General features: G+C 44.2%; 1 protein-coding gene and 1 long non-coding RNA gene across 2 annotated transcripts; one reads left to right on the plus strand and one right to left on the minus strand.

Moving 5' to 3' along the window:
- LOC136354996 (uncharacterized) lies at positions 1-793 on the minus strand. The gene is made up of 2 exons (XR_010738964.1): positions 394-793; positions 1-250 (listed from the first exon to the last, which is right to left on the minus strand). It is a non-coding gene; the product is annotated as an uncharacterized lncRNA (long non-coding RNA).
- A 10,672-nt stretch (positions 794-11,465) lies between these two features.
- On the plus strand, positions 11,466-13,392 carry LOC4325476 (protein ASPARTIC PROTEASE IN GUARD CELL 1). Its single transcript, XM_015771108.3, has one exon. It carries the CDS (start codon positions 11,591-11,593, stop codon positions 13,103-13,105), a length of 1,515 nt encoding a protein of 504 aa, XP_015626594.1. The 5' UTR covers positions 11,466-11,590; the 3' UTR covers positions 13,106-13,392.
- Positions 13,393-21,089: the final 7,697 nt, after the last annotated feature.

Below are 21,089 nucleotides of genomic sequence, written 5' to 3' on the forward strand. Positions count from 1 at the left end.
TAGCAACCAAAGCTGAAATTAGGACTGAATGTACACAAGATCCACTTCGATTATATCATACAAGAAGAAGGGAGCTACAAGCCTACAAGCACAAAGCCAACAAAACTGACAAAGACCTCTGCTAACAAAAGTTGCCTGGACCTTGTGTGGAGTACCACATGAGTGATGAACTCTGCTCCCAGGTGCCTTCCATTTTCAGCAGATGGGAGGACCAACAGAACAAAACGGCAGCTAATATAATTCCAGTCGCCTTCCATTTTCATCAGATGGAAGAACCAGCATGCAGAAGAAAAACAAAAGGGCAGCTAATTTAAACGACTGGTTAACTGCCAAAGCTTGTACTATACATAACTGAAGCAGGCGAAGCTAATCCAGCTGCTACCATGTAAATACCTGAATCAAGATCGCAGGAGCGGCTAGCGATTGTGTATCTGCCATTGGCGGTGTGCCTAAGCGTGATGAGCGACCTTGTTGTTGCTCCACCCAGCGGCAGCGAGAGGCGGCGCCTTCGCCGACCCGTCGGTGGACGGTGCGGCGGCGGGCTTCCGTTGCTGCTGGTAGGCATACCTCGTTTCGGTGGCGTCACCACCTTGGTAGCTGTTGCCGCTGGGCGTGGTTGAGAGGGGATGGTAGTCGGGGTCCCTGCTGGTTTCGCCGAAGTCCAGCTCGTTCTTGCCGCCAAAGCAGGACGAGAACGGCAAGCACATGCTCTCGTATAGCAGCTAGCCTACAAGGAGAGACGATCGATCGATCGATCTAGCTAGCTACTGCTATGTTAGCTCTGGTTGGTGGTGATGCTGGCTCACCGAGCTTGGAGTATATATATAGCTGACATCTTAAGCGATCGATCGCAGTGGACGCAGGTGAGTAGTTTAGTTGGGCGAATTAATTAGCGGAGGAAAGGGAAAGGAGTGTGCGGTTCACACACGCGTGGTTAACCGGGGTCTCGTGCGTGGCCGGCGGGTGGGTATGTGCGTCGCGGTGTGCACTGTGCACTACTTGGAATATTTGGCGCGCGGCAGACAGGTGAGGTGGAGGCAGGCAGCGAGGGGACGGTGGTGTGGTGATGTCTCGTCGCGATCACCGAGACGCTTGACCACCAGGGGCCAGGGGGACTCGCTTCCAAACTGCGTCAATAGTCGTTGCCTCGTGGCTACCAGTTCGTAGTACGAGTTAATTTGGCCCCGGTGAAATCCTGCCGTGTCGTCAATATGTTCGTGTACCTTTTTTTCTTCCTCAATATACATTTGGAGGATTTAAATTTTGTATACAATATAAGATCTCCATTTGTTTCAAAATTTAAGCATTCGTAGGATTCAAAATGTATACTACGACGAAAATATTTCTTGAGCACTAATTTAATGCACGAACAAATTCCATACATTCTCTAGCCAATCGGATACTTAAGAAGTCTAAGCAAATCAATATTTAAAATTTGACCAATAAGGTGACTGCAGGGACGGATCCAACGTGGGTGCAGGGCCCCTCTACACCCACAAGATCCATGGATACCCCCGGAGCACCCCTTTCATTTTTTTAACCATGAATGATAAACTAAAGGTCCCTAAATGGCTGGAGGTTGAAGAAACTGTGTAATTGAGCCCCCCCCCTAATTTTTTGTTTCTGGATCCGCCCCTGGGTGACTGAAAGAGAATATTTCATTTTTTACCTTGATATCTTTACTAAATAACAGAGGAAATAGAAGTCATTCAAATGAAATGATTTGATATGCTACTTAGAGCAAGGCTAATAGTATAGCCCACTGCTGGCTAATAGCCCACTCCTAAAGCCAACTATAGGTACAATAGCTTATTCATTGGATGACTACATCTTATAATCAAATAATTAATTATAACATGTACATGTCAATGTGTAGGATCAAGAGTGAATTATATCCCTGTAGCCATTTGTGCTGTGACATGAATTTTATTCATCAAACACTACCACTACCATATAAACCAAGTTCTATGTAGTATGGAAACTACAAGCACTAATAGATAACTCAAATACCATAGCAACTAACTAGATTAACCCATAATATTATTATCCCAAGCAGGGACCGGACCGTTGCTGACTTACGAGCTTCTCTCGCTTCGTCTACGTCAGGGACGCGGGGTGCCATGCTGCTGCACCTAGCTCCAGCGCTCCAGGCAGGGCCGCCTGGCATGCGTGCACCTGCTGTTCGACAAGGACGACGTCTCCGTGCCCACCGCTTCCCGGCCTGGGAGCACGCCGCTGCACCTGGCCGCCCACGCCGGTAGCCTGACTGCATCCAGAGATGGCGCGCTGGAGGGAAGCGGAGATCGAGCGGGCGTCGAGGAGGCAGAGATCGCGCGCCGCATATGCGTCGAGGGGGAAGCGGAGGGAGCGTTGCGGGATCGGCTGTGGTGTGCGGGTCCCACAAACCGCGTTTTTTATCACCAGGGTCGGCTGCAATCGAGCGGTAGCGCGTTGAGAAAAGTGTATCGCCCGGCGACAGATTAGTCGCCCGCTTCCTTCTCTCTCATCTATTCTCTTTCCTCCACATAGGAATAAGATGATGTGGCATATTTTTGCAGCCCGCCTAGTCAGCTTATCGTACCTGCTCTTAAGACATCCCTGCCACCAATCCCCCAGCACGACCCCCGTGAACTATGCTGGGGGCACATCGGCCCTCGAGCGGGACTGCTCAAGGTACCCCTATCCTCGGGCACAGCTCCTCGTGATATATGCTTGAGACACATCTCCCCCGCGCTCGGCCCCCTAGTGCTCGGGGGACACGAGGAATACAAAGTATAACGTATAAGAGCATATCCAACAGCCTCTCTAAAATAGACTCTCCAAACACGCATATAGCCAACTCTCCATCTGATTTGGCTAGTCAGAGTCATTGATTGCTCCAACAGCCTCTCTATCTACCCTCTCCATTACAAGTCTATGACAAATTTGACCCATATGTCAGTCTCCTATTAACCTTCTTCCTCCTCTTCCACCCCATTTTCCTCACTCATACATCTCCCTTCCTTCTACTACTACTGCTGCCTCCTCCCGACACCCTTTCCTCCGATGCGGCGACGGCGAGCGTGCGGGGTGACGGAGGGGTGGGCGGAGCCGGCACAGCGAAGCGGAGGACAGCGGCCGGCGGTCCGCAGCGAGGCGGAGGCCGGCGGCCGCGGCGGTAGGGCGGCGGGCCGCAGCGAGGCGGAGGCCGGCGACCGCGGGGCGGGGTGGCGGTCCGCAGCGAGGCGGAGGCCGACGGCGGGGCAGCGGTCTGCAGCAAGGCGGAGGCCGGCGGCGGGGCGGCTGGGCGGCGGGCCGCAGCGAGGCGAAGGCCGGCGGCCGCGGCGGCGGGGCAGCAGGCCACGGCGAGGCGGAGGCCGACGAATGCGGGACGAGCGAAGGCCAACGGCTGCGGCGGGCCGCGGCGAGCGGCGGGCGGGCGTCGTCTTCGCCTCCCGTAGATGCTCCTCCCCGTGCCTCCTCGTCTGGTTGTTGTGCTCGAGCTTGCCGCCTCCCGTAGAAGTACGCCGGCGTCCAGAGGTTGGGTAGGAAAGAGACGGATGAGAGAGAGAGGGGGATGGAGGAGATTGGCAGTGTGGGACTCACCATTGGCCAACCAAATAGACTGACCAAATGTAGCTAGTGATGAGGAGGATTTGGCCAGCCAAATAGCTTGGCTAGTGAGTTGGAGAAGCCGTTGGAGTATGTTTTTTTAGGTAGAATGGCTAAATGAGTCAATTGGAGAGGCTATTGGAGATGCTCTAAAACTGAGCAATCTTTTTAGCTAAATTAGAAATTTGTCCCTGACCAGAAGTAGTTTAGATTCTTTTTAATTAAGATAACGGCCGGGAGTCTAATTTCTGACCTCTGTGCCTACCATTTTGCATGGTGGTGTATATTTTCGTATATATGCCAAATGAAAGTACCGAAACTAATTGGCCCTGGAATGTCAAGAAAGTAGAAACGGTATTTAAACGTTGTACGTGCGAAGCAATCATACAGTTTGAAGAAAAGTAAAAAAGGAAGCCTTGCCCCAAGTTTGGTCCGTCTCGCAAGTTCAAACTCAGAACCACTTTTGATCCTTTGCACGATCTGCCGTTACCAGACTATTAGGTAGGCAAAACTCCGTAAACCTGAGCTACATCCGCATAAATTTCCAAGTACGCCTTGTTTAGTACCAAAATAATTTTTCAAACTTCTAACTTTTCTATCACATTAAAACTTTTCTACACACATAAACTTCCAAATTTTCTATCACATCGTTCCAATTTAAATCAAATTTTTAATTTTAGTGTGAACTAAAACACAACTGTAATCGAGTGAGGCCTGAGAATGTCTGCGTGATAATGCTCAGACTGGAGTACTAAACAGTGTGTGTACCGGATGATCATTTTTTCATATAATTTTTTACTTCTTCTGTTCCTCGGGGAATATTATTGTCTGTTCCCGTAAAGTTAAGGGGACACGCTAAATAAACTCCAAACTTTAGATGTCTACATTTTGATAGCTAATTTGACCGGATTTTTTTATGGAGGACTGTTTGACCATTGACCATACCAGTGAGTGGCATATCTGATCGAGTGAGTTCTAGGTTATCTTCTCTATGGGCGTCAATGCAATTAGGTCCTGCCATCTTTTCCATATTCTTTTCAAACCTCAATTACACCCCAAAAAAAAAAATTACCGGCATTCAACCGAAAAATGACGTAATTAACATCCGATAAAAACAATTAAAATGACGTCAAATCTAGCTGCCGGACGCAGCAAATAGAAAAGAAACCGCATGATCTGCCACGAGGGCATAAATTTAGCATAAAATTTATCTATTATACAAGAACAAGTAGATAATGACCAATCCTAGCTAGCTGCGGGTTGCACCTTTATACCCCCACAAGCTTGGAATCTGCTCACTGAGTCACTATGGTTGAAATGATTGAGGTTGCTCTCTTAAACAAGAAGAAACTAAAGGTCGGCAGGAGTACATTCTTTAGGCAGAAAGGGATGAACAACATATGGATTAGTAGCAAATTGTAGGATGCCAACAAGGATTGGATATGCACTGGAAATAGATCTAAATCTATGGAGAAGGTGATTGTCCACCGAAAGTTTTGTAATTATTGTAGATGCTCTTATAGTTTAATTATTAGGGCTTATACGAGAGCCTTGCGCGTAGATCTTCCAAGAATAACGAGAGATCTCTCGTTGAGAGATGAATATTATTCGTGCCACTGAAATTCAGTCATGATGATAGAGAATTACTCTCCCCCGTGGCAGCTGGTTACAGAACTGGTGGCCATCCTCCAGGGCCTGCTTACCTGAGCATCTTCGCGCTGGCTTCGACTCTCTGGTGCTCCTGGTCTCTTGGTAGCTGTGGAATGAACGGAACTCTAGGATTTTCGACTCTACGCTCTCTTCAGTCTCAGTGGTCTGGAGTCCATCCACTCGGAGGGCCATCTGTAGTCTTTAGCTGGCGTTGCCGCTTTTGTGGGCTTGTTGGGAGTGTAGAGTGGCTCGGCCCCTTCCCGCTGCTTGGAGTTTGTGTTTAGCCGCCGTAGTTTTCTAAGCTTCAGCTTTTTATTTTGCTTTTTCTCCCTTCCCTTGGCATAAGCCGTGGCTGATTGCGTTGTGTAACTATAACTTTTTTTCTTCTAATATATTGACGTGTAATCCTTTTACACGTTCGCGAAAAAATTATACAAATTTACTCTTGTTATTTTCACGTATTAACTGGTGGCTGCACTGGTTGGAATATTGTATAGAGATCAGTTCAGATCGCCCAAGGGGGAAATGAGAAAAAAGCTGTAATATTCTAAAAGGAGGTGCTGGCTTCATTAAATTTATAGTTTTAACACTTTTCGAGTTGTTCATTAAATAACTTGTTATTCTTCGAATTGAAGTACAAGTTCTGATTGTGTTAACTATGCATGATCGATCCATCCACCTAGAAAAGAAATGCAAGCTCTCTTTCATTTATTCTCGAATTTATTTTTGTTTATGCCAGCATAAAGAGCACTTTGTGGATACGCATATAAGTAGTATCACCTAACTAAAACATTCTAACGGAGTAACGATCGATGGTCCAATATTGAAAGACTGCAAGCCATATCTCAATGATCTGTACGTACTATAGTATAAATGATAAACAGCATATCACCACTTGAAAGATGTGGAACCACGCAAGAGAGATGATTAATTTATAAAATTGTAAAGATCTATCTGTCGCTAAAATCGGGCTGTATGCATCCAAGTTGGATGTAGCTGCCGAGTTTTTAATCTATTTTCTAAAATAAAATATGTCGCTAAAATGGTGCAACATGAGGTGCAAGAAAGTAAAAGGTGGCAAATCCATTAAAAAATCATCATACGTAGGGATATGTTGTTATACAAACATAACCAAGTTTTTCAGATATGTGGAAAGAAACAAAGCAACTAAAAATAGATTATGAGTTAAAATTTGGTATGTAGGTATTTGACAAAGCAGTTAAGGTTAGTGACCATTTATAAGAAAAAAAAAAGGCCCAAAACGAAAATAATTTTTAACGCACAGGATGTTGTTCAAGTGCATCTATGCTTTACACTTTCTTGAGCACTTCGCTTGTAAGATTCTTGTCCGGGCTGGTTGTTGCCGATTAATTAATTCCCATATGGCCATATGTGACATGTGGGTGTAATTAACTTTCATGCGTTTAGCTTAAAGAGCACTACAGTAGTATGTGGTAAAGAGATTATAGTACCTTTGAAAATTATTATCATGACACAAAAGCTATTCTGTATATTCATTCAGTGCGAGGTGCATTGGAGTAGCTATATAATGTTCTCATAAAGAAGAAAAGGTTCTTTTTTACTTAGTACTGTCTCCATCCGAGAATACAAAAAGATTCATTCTATGTAACTGGGCAAATTAAATCACTTAGATCTCATTCGGTACAAAGGATTTTTAAAAGATTATTGCAGGAATTGAAATTATAGGATTTTTTTTCTCTATGCATCATTCATTTCACAGAAATAGATCATACCAATTTACTAAGAATTGTAATTTTATAACCATATTCCTTATAATCTTTAGCACGAGGTAAGACCTCTTGAAAAAATTTCTATGGATTAGAGTGCATGTAACATTCCAATTATTTACTTTTTATATTCCTGTGATTTGAAAATACTTCTAATCGAATAAGCTCATGTATTCTCAAACGGAGGTAGTACTAGTTATCAGTACACTTATTACAGAGTTGTTAGTGGATTTAGGCCTGTTTGGACAGCCCACTATCTCTGGCCCATCCCTGTGGATGGAACGGATGGCACTGGATTTTACTACCAAACATGGTAGCTCTTGGAGATTACAGGAGCAAACAACAACTAGCCACACTGAAACAGAGATGCCGCAGAGGAAAAGGATACCACCACTACATGATGCATCATCTGCTGTGTTCCACAAAGACCAAGCACACATGATGGCAAGGTAGTTGCTTGCCTATTAGGTGCTACTCCTACTGATACTTCAGTACCTCTGGACAACCAGCAAGCAGGCTTTGGAACACACTCCCTATCTCTACAAAGTTAAACCTTTTTAACTTAAAATGTTAATAGCAAAAAAATACTCCTAAAGATTGACAGCGTAAGGATAAAGTTACTAGATTTATCATGAAATAAAACTATAATACTCCCTCATTCCCTAAATGTTTGACGCCATTGATTCTTTTAAATATGTTTGACCATTCGTCTTATTCAAAAATTTTTGTGAAATGTGTAAAACTATATGTATACATAAAAGTATATTTAACAATAAATCAAATGATAGGAAAAGAATTAATAATTACTTAAATTTTTTAAATAAGATGAACGGTCAAATATTATTTAAAAAAGTCAACAGCGTTAAATATTTTGGGATGGAAGGAGTAGTATGTAACTATTTTTATTTATACATATATTATTATTTAAAGTAATATATTAGAGTCTATGTAAATGTTATAGTCCCTATTCTACGACGGGGTTTGGGCCGATCAATCCACGCCTTTAAGGGAGAAGGTTTGTAATTAACGAATGAATAATTAAATATTGACTATTACTCAAACTTAAGAAATGGATTTGTTCGAAATTTTGAAAGACTTCAATATTTTTTTCTCAAAATTATACCGTTTAGCAATTAAAAAAACTCATGTAGCCAAAATTTAAAAAGAATGAGGCCTTTGCTGTGCCTATATTTGTGGACGAGGGAGTAGAAGGAAATACATGAGTACAGTGCATGGCAAAATTGATAGACATGGTGATATATGCCGTGTTTATAGTTGGTTTGGAAAAAAAATTGACGTATACGGACAAACATTTAAAGTATTAAACGTAGACTAATAACAAAACAAATTACAGATTCCACCTGTAAACTGTGAAACGAATCTATTAAGCTTAATTAATCTGTCATTAGCAAATGTTTACTGTAGCACCACATTGTCAAATCATGGCGTAATTAGGCTCAAAAGATTCGTCTCGCAATTTGCATGCAAACTGTGCAATTGGTTTTTTTTCGTCCATATTTAATGCTCCATATATATGTCCAAATATTTAATGTGATGGAAGATTTTAAAGTCTGAAGTGAACTAAACACAGAGACATAGATGGACAAGCAATAAGCAGACTAGGTGGGTCAGTGGGTGAAAGAAACACAGGAGACTGGACGTCTCCACCATCCATGATCCATGTCTGAATTTCCTCCTAAATCGGCGGCTTTCATTGTTCCCTCTGCAGATCGAGAGGGGGTGGTATAGTCGCATGCAGATTGCAGATGCTGCCATTCAAGCCTTCTCCTTCCTTCCCTGTGCGCTGTGGTCCTCCCGGTTTCTATTTTTCTGGGCATTTTACTACTGCGACTTAAGCAGAAGGTAATAGGTGAGTAAGTGACTGAGATAACGGAAAAATAAGCTTAGAAAGAAGAGAAGCGATGAAGAAGCCCCTAAATCAATTCGCATCTAAAATTCTGAATTGGGTAGAGTAGTATAGTATCTTTGATTTCAAATTTACAAGTTGCAATTTCGTTTCTTAAAGCCAGCTAATTAAACAACCTGTCTTTACAATATGTTGCATAAATATACCAAAATGTTTAGGGGACGACATCCTATCCACGCATCCGAGCGCGGTATCATCTGTACGATGAACCCGAGGGCACATTGTCATTGACTGCACTATCCTCCACAACGTCACAGCGTCACCTGTTTTTCTACTGCCCTGCTGTAGAGGCAAAGGCGGCTCCATGGACGTTGGCCGCTTCTTAATTTGCGCTCGTCGAGGTGCACGATAGTGTCGACGCGTTCGTGTTCGATGACTTGTTAGAGCTAGTATAGCCCACTTCGAGCTTTAATTTATCTATAGCCAGTCTAATAGCTAATTTATATAATATTCCCTCCATTTCAAAATGTTTGACACTATTGACTTTTTAGCACATGTTTGACCGTTCGTCTTATTCAAAAAATTTAAGTAATTATTTATTATTTTCATATCATTTGATTCATTATTAAATATACTTTCATCTACACATATAGTTTTACATATTTCATAAAATTTTTTGAATAAGACAAATGGTCAAACATGTACTTAAAAAGTCAACGGTGTCAAATATTTTGAAACAGAGGGAGTAGTTGCTTACTATACTATTAATATATGGTCTCATCTGTCATACATGTACTGCGTCTTGGAGTCCGTGCTGCAGCTGGCTACAGATCTGTAGCCTGCTGCTCTTCTCTCTCATCTTTTATTTCTTTAAAATATGTTTACAGCTGTCTTATATTCTGCTATTGTACGTGCTCTAAGGGGTTGTCATTAAATTTATCCTTCCTTTCTTGTACAATCTTGAGGCGACCGCCATGAAAACCTAGTCGCTAATGGATACTATTTGCACATATGAAATATCTGTGAGATATATCGATTCTAGTATTTATATGTATTAGATTTATTAGTATTCATCAGTAGAAATCATAGCATTGTAAAACTTGGATCCGTATAATAGCAACCCCTAAATATAAACGGCAACAATATGTATTAAGTCTAAAAGGTTTTGTATTTGGAGTCAGAGAGAGTTGTTACCAAGGGCAAGTAGTTAACCAACTTTTAGTACTCCGTCCGTGTGTGTGGATTACAGCGCTAGCTCCTGTCGCATAATTTATTACAGCACATGCTTACTGTACTTCTCGTCGTGCCACGGTAATTACTGCTCCACTAACTACTATACATACCGTTACTACTACTCACTTCTTCCTAAAAAAACAAACCCTGGTTTCCATGCCCAGAGTTTGACCATCCGTCTTATTTAAAATAATTAAAAAAAAATTAAAAATACAAGTCACGCATAAAATATTAATCATGTTTTATCATCTAACAATAATGAAAATACGAATTATAAAAAACCTCATATAAGACGGACAGTCAAAGTTGGACACGAAAACCTAGGGTTTATTTTTTTTTTGGACGGGGGAGTATGCAAAAGAGAGTTTTTGACAAATAGTGTGACGTGTCGAAATGCTCATTTGCACGATCGATATATCTGCCGTTCTATTCTTCTTCCGCTGCTGTTGGAGAGACGCAGGCAGGCTCAGCTCCAGATATATTCTCTTACCTTGTTTACGCATGCCTAGTAGTAGTAATACTTACAAACTGGCTAGTAAAACCTGTTCTGAATATGCTGATGCTTACTTCCTTCGTCTAAAAAACAAATTTAATATAATCGGTATTAAAACAGATACTTCATATGTTCATAAAAAAAGTCAAATCCCGACTCTAAATCGGGATATACATATGTTTAGATTGATATATAAGATTGTTTATTTTTTATTTTGGAACGGGGTGGAGAAGAAAGGAGAGCAAAACGGTTACTAGTAATTGTGGAGTTTATGTGTTTTAAGTAGAAAAAGAAACGGTTTGTTTCATTGTATGGGCCATGAATCAGATTGGTTACTTGGCTCGATCTGCAGATGTCACTAATGCAAGATCAAAGCTTGATGAGTAAACAGCAGTCTTTTCAAGTTAAGTATAGTGGTAGTAGGCTAGTAGCAAAAGACGACGACCGTGTGAGTGTTAAGAAAATGTGCGTAGGTGACCTCCAAATCAACACATGCATGTTAGCACGTAGGTGGCGTTTGTCTTTTATCAACTACAGCTCGTGATAATTATACTGCTACTGATAGTCTGATAACTGTGTAACAAAGCATCCGTGACTGACTGATGATAAATTTGATAATACGCGTCGTTAGTTTCGCAACACATCTGGCGCCACACAATTTTCAATTGCTCACCATGATTCCTTAATCCCCTTCACCTCGTCGATGCTTACATGTGTTAACAAATGGTGATTCGATTTAGTTAAGGATGCACATCAATCGTACTGTACAGATTGGGGTTGCTCAGTTTGTTAGGTTTGGTTAATTTTTCTTTTTAACCTGTCGCCATGGATGGATGAATTCATGGATTTCATTGAGAGCAGCTGGAGAAGAAAGAAGAAGAGTGACGTGATCCATTCATTCGTTCGTTCACCTTGACTGACCACTGCAACTTCGTCTCCTCTCCCCTTAAATTCCCCTTCACTCTCCTCACTCCATCCAGCTCACCACCAGCAGCAGCATCAGCAGCAATGCAGCCTCCCATCCTCCTCCCGCTTCTCCTCCTCCTCCTCCTCCTCGCCGCCGCCTCGCCACGGCCGGTTCTCTCCCGCCGCCACGCCTCGCCGCCGCTCGCCACCGAGACGCTCGACGTCGCCGCGTCGCTGTCCCGGGCGCGGGCCGCGGTATCCGCGGAGGCCGTGCCGCTCCACCAGTCCGCCGCCGCCGCCGTGTCCACGGAGGTCGTCGGGGAGGAGCACGAGGAGGGGCGCCTGGCCCTGCGGCTCCACTCCCGGGACTTCTTGCCGGAGGAGCAGGGGCGGCAGCGGCACGCCAGCTACAGGTCACTCGTGCTGGCTCGCCTCCGCCGCGACTCCGCCCGCGCCGCCGCGGTGTCGGCCCGCGCGGCGATGGCGGCGGACGGGGTGAGTCGGTTCGACCTGGTGCCGGCCAACGTCACGGCGTTCGAGGCGTCGGCGGCGGAGATACAGGGCCCCGTGGTGTCCGGGGTTGGGCTCGGCAGCGGCGAGTACTTCTCCCGCGTCGGCGTCGGCAGCCCCGCGCGGCAGCTGTACATGGTGCTCGACACCGGCAGCGACGTCACCTGGGTGCAATGCCAGCCGTGCGCCGACTGCTACCAGCAGTCCGACCCGGTGTTCGACCCTTCCCTCTCCACCTCCTACGCCTCCGTCGCCTGCGACAACCCGCGCTGCCACGACCTCGACGCCGCCGCCTGCCGCAACTCCACCGGCGCCTGCCTCTACGAGGTCGCGTACGGCGACGGCTCCTACACCGTCGGCGACTTCGCCACCGAGACGCTCACGCTCGGCGACTCCGCCCCGGTCTCCAGCGTCGCCATAGGCTGCGGCCACGACAACGAGGGGCTGTTCGTCGGCGCGGCGGGGCTGCTTGCCCTCGGCGGCGGGCCACTCTCCTTCCCGTCCCAGATCTCCGCCACCACCTTCTCCTACTGCCTCGTCGACCGTGACTCCCCCTCCTCGTCAACCCTCCAGTTCGGCGACGCCGCCGACGCGGAGGTGACGGCGCCGCTGATCCGCAGCCCGCGGACGAGCACGTTCTACTACGTGGGCCTCTCGGGCCTCTCCGTCGGTGGCCAGATCCTCTCCATCCCACCCTCGGCGTTCGCCATGGACAGCACGGGCGCCGGCGGCGTCATCGTGGACTCCGGCACGGCGGTGACGCGGCTGCAGTCGTCGGCGTACGCGGCGCTGCGCGACGCGTTCGTCCGGGGCACCCAGTCGCTGCCGCGCACCTCCGGCGTGTCGCTGTTCGACACGTGCTACGACCTGTCGGACCGGACGAGCGTGGAGGTCCCCGCGGTGTCGCTGCGGTTCGCCGGCGGCGGCGAGCTCCGGCTGCCGGCGAAGAACTACCTGATCCCGGTGGACGGCGCGGGGACGTACTGCCTGGCGTTCGCGCCGACGAACGCGGCGGTGTCCATCATCGGGAACGTGCAGCAGCAGGGGACCCGCGTCAGCTTCGACACGGCCAAGTCCACCGTCGGCTTCACCACCAACAAGTGCTAAGTCATTAGCAGCGATGGCTTAACTTAATTAGCCAGATCAAGGAGTGATTAGTGGTGGTAAATGGTAATTAAGCGCGAGAGTGTGTGATGTGGGGGTGGGGCCCAGTGCCAGGCTCTGTGGGCTTTGGGAGAGACGAAAGGCGAGGACAAATGCCAGCCTGTCCTGCTCTCTGCTTGTCGATGGATGGGGGGGCCCACTCTCTTCTTCTCCGGTGCTTTGCTGTTTCGTCTTTGATGTCTCGGCAAAGACGAATTAAAATGAATCCATTCCAATCTGTTCATGTGTTCTATGGCCGCTTTTGTTTGATGAAAACGTAAGCTTCCAAAATTTCCATATCTCCATTGCTCCTGGGGATGAATGATTTCGTAGGTGTTCGGACCAAATTTGGACCGGTAGCGTAATACATTTGCATTTTTTTTTGTTCTCGAGCATTTGGTAGGTAGGTGGCGATAACCGATCACATGCGTGACGTAGCTTCCAAATTTTGTCATGCACGGCATTGCATCATTGTTGATGAGAGAGTATGGACGATGGATGGATGGCTGCAGCAGAATGGTTTTTAACCTTGCGATGCAATGCTTTTATACGGCGAATTTGTGATGGGATCCATCCGTTTTTTGTTGCTTTTGTCCGGAAAACACCACCATTTTGTGTGGGGACTGGAGGTGATGATGGCGGTGGATGGGGTGGGTGAGGGATTACTGCAGTGCAGTGCTTGGTTTTATATTTATGGAGGGTTGGTGACCGTTACTGTAGCATTCTTCAATGCACCTGCAGCATGTGACCCAGATGCTTCCCCAGCCTGACCCAAAGCTTCCTCATATCCATTGCCAAATTTTGCTACTGCCTTGAGCCATCACCGGCTTGATTACCTCCCAGCTCCAGTTCTGTTCAAGATCTTTTGGTAGATGGAGCATCTTTCAAAATCTCTTAACTCATTTAGATTTTCTTTCAGATTTGAGAACGGTAAGAGTATGAAAATATAGAATTCAGAACATAATTTAGAACTCGAAAGCTAAAAACACAGCTATTTTAGATTTTCACTAGTTAATTCCTATCAACTGTTTCTTAGAATTCTAAACTCTATTCCATATTCCCTCCATCATAAAATAAACCAACATCGTGCGGGATATGACACATTCCTAGTCAAGATTCATAATACTAGGATGTGTCATATCCGGTACGAGATTGATTTATTTTAAGATGAATGAAGGAGTGGAGTAGAAGTAGCAGTACCGTACAGTACGAGGCAGTGTTGTCTGCTGCTACAACTGCATGCAGCTAGACAAGCGACCCGGTTCAGATGGGACTAATTTTAGTCCTATCACATCGGATGTTTGGACACTAATTATAAATATTAAATGTATATTATTAATAAAACCCACCTTATAACCCTAGACTAATTCGCGAGACGAATTTATTGAGTCTAATTAATCCATGATTAGCCTATGTGATGTTACAGTAAACATGTGTTAATTATAGATTAATTAGGCTTAAAAAATTTATCACGCGAATTAGTTTTATTTATGTAATTAGTAGTATATATTTAATTCTCTAAATTCATCCGATATGATAGGACGGCGCCACCTCACACGGGCTAAATTTAGACAGCAGCAGATGCTCTTGCGTGCTTTAATTTGTCGTCATGCATCTCGACTTCCCTTAAAAAAGGGGCTATAAAATGCTTATGTGTAGGCGAAAAGTAGGTCCCCGGAACAATAGAGCTGATCGATCGGTGATGAGGATCACAATAACTTGCAGTGCCATTAGTTGGTGATACGTCGGTTTCATCGAAGAACATGGCAAATGCCAAATGGAGGGATCGGAGGAGCATACGTGCTGCTGCGCCCTGTGTATTCATGCATGCATCCATGCATCTTGACGACCTCATGTCACAAAAGAGAGAGAGAGAGAGAGAGAGAGAGAGAGAGACAACGATACAAGATTCTCGAATCTAGTGGTTAATTAGTCCACCTCTAATCTGCATGTTGGTAAATTTCTGACTCATTTGCTACTTGGATTGTTTGGTTTTGCTACTGAATCTAGTGGGTTGGAATACTGATTTTTGCACATGGAATTACCAGGACGAAGTTACACAGGTCACAGAATACAATTACTCACGGTGTTGACAAAAACACCTCTAATTCCTACTCTAATCTTGTCGCGTACTACTTCCACTGTTTCACAATATAAGTTATTCTAGCATTTTCCATATTCATATTAATGTTAATGAATCTAGACATATATCAATATGAATATGAGAAATGCTAAAATAACTTATATTATAAAACGGAGGAAGTGCGTACAGTTACAGCAAAGTGCAGAACAACGTTTAACATCTCTGCGTGCACGGTTGAAGAATTATTACGAGTGTGTTGCACACAATTAAGACACAATCAGTTGAGGAGGTGTTCGTTTTCTTCAATCCGTCAAAGAAATTACAACGAACAACTTCGAAATGGAGACATCAATTTTACGCAGCGAAGTACGCCGTGCCAAAGCTTTTACGGTTAGGCGTCACGATTACTCAACAGGGGGATCTCTGATCCGCCATAAAGCCTCTCATGAGCCGATGAGCCCGACAACTAATAAAGTCGATTTGATGTTCATAAAACGGTGCACTGTTCCCGTAAAAAAAAAACAACCTTAGAAGTCCCCTCCCAGGTTAAGCAAAGGATGTGTTTAGTTCACACCAAAAATTAAAAGTTTGATTGAAATTGAAATGATATGATGGAAAAGTTGAAAGTTTATTTATGTAGAAAAATTTTGATGTAATGAAAAAGTTAAAAGTTTGAATAAAAAGGTTAGAACTAAATTTGGCTTTTTTTTTTTGGACTGTCCGGTGCATGGTAATACTGTCATTCGAGAGTCCTCTCTGATAAGCGATGGATTGTCCAATGAACTGGATAGTCACGCTACTCCCTCGTCTAACTTCTAACTTTCTATCACATCACATCACATCTAAAACTTTTCTACATACATAAACTCTTAATTTTTTTTAAACTACCAACTTTTCTTAAATTTTTAACTTTTTTCAGGAACTAAACACAGCCTAAAAAATAACCTAGTACTCGCTCCATCCCATAATATAAGAGATTTTACCATTTTGCTTGCACCATTTGTCCTATTCAATTTTTTTTACAAATATAAAAAACAAAAAGTTATACTTAAAATACTTTGGATAATAAAGTAAGTAAAAAAATAAATAATAATTCTAATTTTTTTAAAAAAATAAGACAAATGGCTAAACAATACAAGTAAAATGTCAAAATCTTTTATATTAGAGAAAGGAGGGAGTACTACATATCCTAGTAAAAACAAATTTAGATATAGAGTTATCAAGATCCGTTATAATAGAATATGTCACCTCATAATAATAAGAAGTTATTTTTTTTAAGGACTGAGGGTGTATATCGCTAGCAGTAGCAAGAAAATAAAAAAGCAGAGACGAGAGAAGGAGACACTAGTTGACTGACGTGGCCGGATGCCACGTGTACAGAGATCCGGATCAACGTCGGCCCCACCACGTGGACGGCTGCTCTTCTTCTTCCTTTTTACCCCGCTTCCTTCGTCTGGGCTGTTTCTTCTTCCTTTGCGCTTTCTCTCTCTCCATGGAGTATGTCTGCTTGACCATTTGCTCCAGATGAGATGAGATTATTGTCATCTGGTCTGCCTTTTTTCCGGCCCTCCCGGCTACAATTATCGCGGTCGTCTCAGAAGACTCGGCACGCACTCCCATGCTCAAACTCCGGCTTGATCCGCGCCGCGCGGGGTGGAGAGTTTTTTTTTCCTTTCCTTTTAACGCCTTGGACTTGGACCTGATCAGAGAGTGCTGGGCTTATCAGCTCAGAAGTGAGAGGGAAGAAGAAACTGAGTTCGGCTTTACTCCAGCTTCTTAGTGAAGGCCCAAATAATGCCATCACAAGTTGATAGTTTTTGATAAGGAAAAAGTATATTTGGACTCCCTCAACTACCGCCTGGAGTATGATTCATATCCTCCAACCATAAAACCAGATATATCGGCTCCTCCAACTATCAAAACCAGTACAAACAATGTCCCTCGATGGTTTTCGAGGTGGTTTTGGCTGACGTGACGCCTACGTGGTGATCTTAACTCTTAACCGAGTCTTTGTCATACGTGACGCTTACGTAGCATTAGAATAAAAACAAAAATAAAAAAATGTGGGATCCACATGTCATTCACATAAAAAAGTATTGTGGGACCACTGACATGTGGGACACACATGTCATCCTCCCTCTCCTTCCCTTCTTCCTCCCCGTCTCTCTCCCTTATCTCTTTCTCCGGAGCGGTGGCGGTGGGGACAAGGCGGAGGGGAGCAGTGGCGGTGGGGAGCGGCGGCGGGCAGGAGGAGGAGGAGAAGGCGGAACGGATGTCGGCCAAATCACCGATGCTGCTCCATCGGAAGGACAAGAAGAGGCGGCCGATGGTGTTCTGCTTCACCGCGTGTTAACGACCAAATTTGGTAATATCAGCATCGGAAAAGAGGATTAGATCGAAGTGGAGTAGAAGGCAAAGATCGGTTCGAGAATAGAGCAAGAATCGGCTGAAGTCCGGATCGGCTATGAACAGGATCGGCTGGGTCCGAATCAGATTGTGTGAGCCGATACGGCCGATTCTGACAATATGACTCGATGTACAACATCGGGTTGAGTTGATATGCTTCAAGATGATTGCCGCACATGGATAGAGTCCTGAGAAGGCAATTGTATCTATTAATTAGGATATTTTATGTAAATTCCTTAGAGATACGTTTGGGCAAAAGTCTGCCGCAAAGACTTGTGGTATCTTATAGTTTGTTAGAGATAAGAGACGTGTCCGATATGGACATAGTTTGTAATTTTCGGATATAAATAGACCCCGAACCCCATGTAATCAATTAACATACACGTTCAACACAATCTCGGCGCATCGCCGCCCTTTTTGCTTTAGTTTTATTTCGACGAGTTCTTGATTTCGGGTTGAGCTGCATCAGTTTCGATCTTCAATAAGAGGTAAAACTTGTTATGACGGCTTGCGTTCTCGGGATTAGTGCTTCCATCTTTATGACACTCTAATCTTATTTATGTAATTCGTCGAGTTATCATATATCTTACATAATCTTTGGCAATATCGCTATCTAACCTACAATCGGCTAACATCTATCGGTAGAGGGCAGCCGATTAGATTAAACACCGACGTTGACTTGGATTATATGAGATATCTACTGTTCTATAAAACTTCCAGCGGCTTGATTATCAAGATATTGTTCTTTTTTTCATACTTAATGCTGCATCAGTTGAGTTTGATCTATTAAGTCGTGCTTAGAATATCAATCTCTAGCCTGCCTTCTGGTTGCCGATTAGGGTAGCATCGGAATTTCAGCCGATTTTATCTGATTTAACTATATTTACTCTACATGCTTTGTTGACACGTTAAATCTGCCCTTTATGTTAAGATATTATTGCATCTAAGTATATTCAGCTTTTGTTTGGTATATTCTGTTTGTTTTAACATCTTAACATAGAGTTGTATCGGAGTATTAGCCGATACATGCTAGATCTATCTGATCGGCTATGCTATGAACATATATAATCCTGTTATTAATATATATTTCGATCTAAGTGATTTATACTGTCTCGGCATGGCGACCGATCTATCCTAATCACTTGATTTAAGTATATATCGATATAAGAATTATATATTGCTAATATCTACATCCGATCGAGTAGATTTAGTTCTTTATTATCTATTTACAACCGCCGATCGATTTACATATGACATCGGCTCAAAGATAAATGATATGTCATCGGCACCTAGCCGATCGACTATCGTTTATAGGTTTAACCGCGGTTTTCTTTGTTTCTATTTCTTGTTGATTGCAGGATCAAATCAACTGGCACGCTAACACACCCAAAGGCGAGCTTTGGACCTGCACTGGAGTTAAGCAGATCTCCCAGGCCTCGTGTTTTTCACCAACACTGTGTGCTGCATCCTCTTCTGGCTGCTCGTCATCGCCATCAGCGTGGCCGTGCTCATCATCTTTCTCATCTACCACCCGCAGTCGCCCAAGATGCGGGTGACCACTGCCACCCTGAACACCGGGTATGTCGATGAGCTTGACCTCGTCGGTGGCGCCCGGGCACTCAACGCCGACCTCAACGCGCCGACCTCACCGTCCTCGCTGCCATCTACAACCCGAACACCAAGCTCCACGTCCCCACCGCCACCGCTCCCCTCTGCCTCGTCCCCACCGCTACAGCCGCCGCTCCTTTTTGTGTGTGAATGACATATGGCCCCGCGTATTTTTTTATTTTTTTTTATTCTAATGCCACGTAAGTGCCACGTAGGATAAAGACTCGGTCAAGACTGCCATGTCAGCCAAAACCACCGAAGAACATTGTTTGCACCGGTTTTGATAGTTGGAAGAGTCGATATACCCGGTTTTGTGGTTGGAGGACATGAATTATACTCGGGCGATAGTTGAGGGAGTCAAAGTATACTTTTTCCTTTTGATAAGGCCGATAAAGAGAGGTCATGGGCCACGGCCCATTTATGCAGGCTATCTCGTGTGGGCCTTATTGTGGTCCGGCTTCGTTTCATTCTGCGCCAAGGAGCATCCTCGGGTATGTTTGTCTGCAAGTAGACCGGCACGCTGCTGCTACTAACTGTCATCAAAGATGGCTGTTTTATTCTGGTGATAGTTTTTTTTTTGTTGTAGATAATAGAATTTCATTTTTCTAAGTCGAGTGTCCTGCAGATCATGGCACGGGAAAGCCCTTTGGCGTCTTCCGCGGGCACCACGGCTTTGCCTAGCTCATGTGCTCTCGTGACCCTACTAAAATAAATGAAACTATATATGGGGATCCCAAACCGTTCGACTAGTATTATTTTTTTTGGGTATCACACAATATATTACTCCTACTCTACTAGCAATTGTTTGTTTTGAAAAATATGAATTGCGTCTACTCCTCTATCCGGAACATCGTCGACGTAGATGTAACCTATTTCGATATAACGGGATTGAAACTCCTATCGATGTTGATAGTAAATGGGAATGGGAAGAATATATGGACGGTTACGATGTCATTGTCCTGGCTGTTCATGTCTGCGTTTACATTCTCTTTATGATTGATCTTTGCAGTAAGGGCAGTCCCAACCCTCCATCTAGGATTGTGTTTATGGCATTAACTACATTATCATATAGGACTTTTAGTTTACGTGGCACTATATTAATTAAGAGAGAGAGAGAGAGTGAAGAGAGGAAGCAACTGGGTCTCATGTAAGACACAGCTTCAACACAAGAACCTATGCAGTAGACACTATCAAGTTTTGCATTGGAAGAGAATAATGGCTTTATAATAGATGAAGAATAAATATGATTGGTAGAGAAGAGAGATGATATATTTATTAATGGCCCACTTTAAGAAACCATGGGATGTAGAGTGTATTTTCTATTGTGATGTCTTATCGACATAGGCCCTGTTTAGATCCTCCAAAATGGCAAAAGTTTTGCCATTTTGTAGCACTTTTTGCCATTTTGGATCTAAACACTAGTAGCAAAAGTTGGCAATTTGGCATTTGGCATTTGCTAGTCCATAGTAGCAAATTGTGCTAAAAAGTGCTTTGGGACCACTCCCTCTCTCTTTCTCTCTCTCACTTTAGTGCTAGAATGGCAAAACTTTAACATGCATCTAAACACCAACTATTACTTTTGCAATGCCAAAACTTTTGCCACAAAAACTTTTGCCATTTACCATTTGCTATTCTAAATGGATCTAAACAGGCCGATAGTACCATAGACACTGCTTATGTACCCTACGGGTTAGACTATCCTAAATGGGGGTTACGGGCTCCGCACCGCGTGATCAACAGCTTCCGCCAATTTACTGCCCCTCCGGGCCTACTTGTGTGATTTATTGGGAGCAGCACTTTGCGTTTTGTGTGATTTGTTGGGACGGATCAAGCAAGTACTACCTCTGTATT

The sequence above is a fragment of the Oryza sativa genome, chromosome 1, assembly GCF_034140825.1.
Source record: "Oryza sativa Japonica Group chromosome 1, ASM3414082v1".
NCBI classification, from domain to species: domain Eukaryota; kingdom Viridiplantae; phylum Streptophyta; class Magnoliopsida; order Poales; family Poaceae; genus Oryza; species Oryza sativa.

Bases quoted from the DNA above. Each gene is read 5' to 3' on its own strand.
- LOC4325476 (XM_015771108.3), top strand. From the start codon at position 11,591: ATGCAGCCTCCCATCCTCCTCCCGCTTCTCCTCCTCCTCCTCCTCCTC.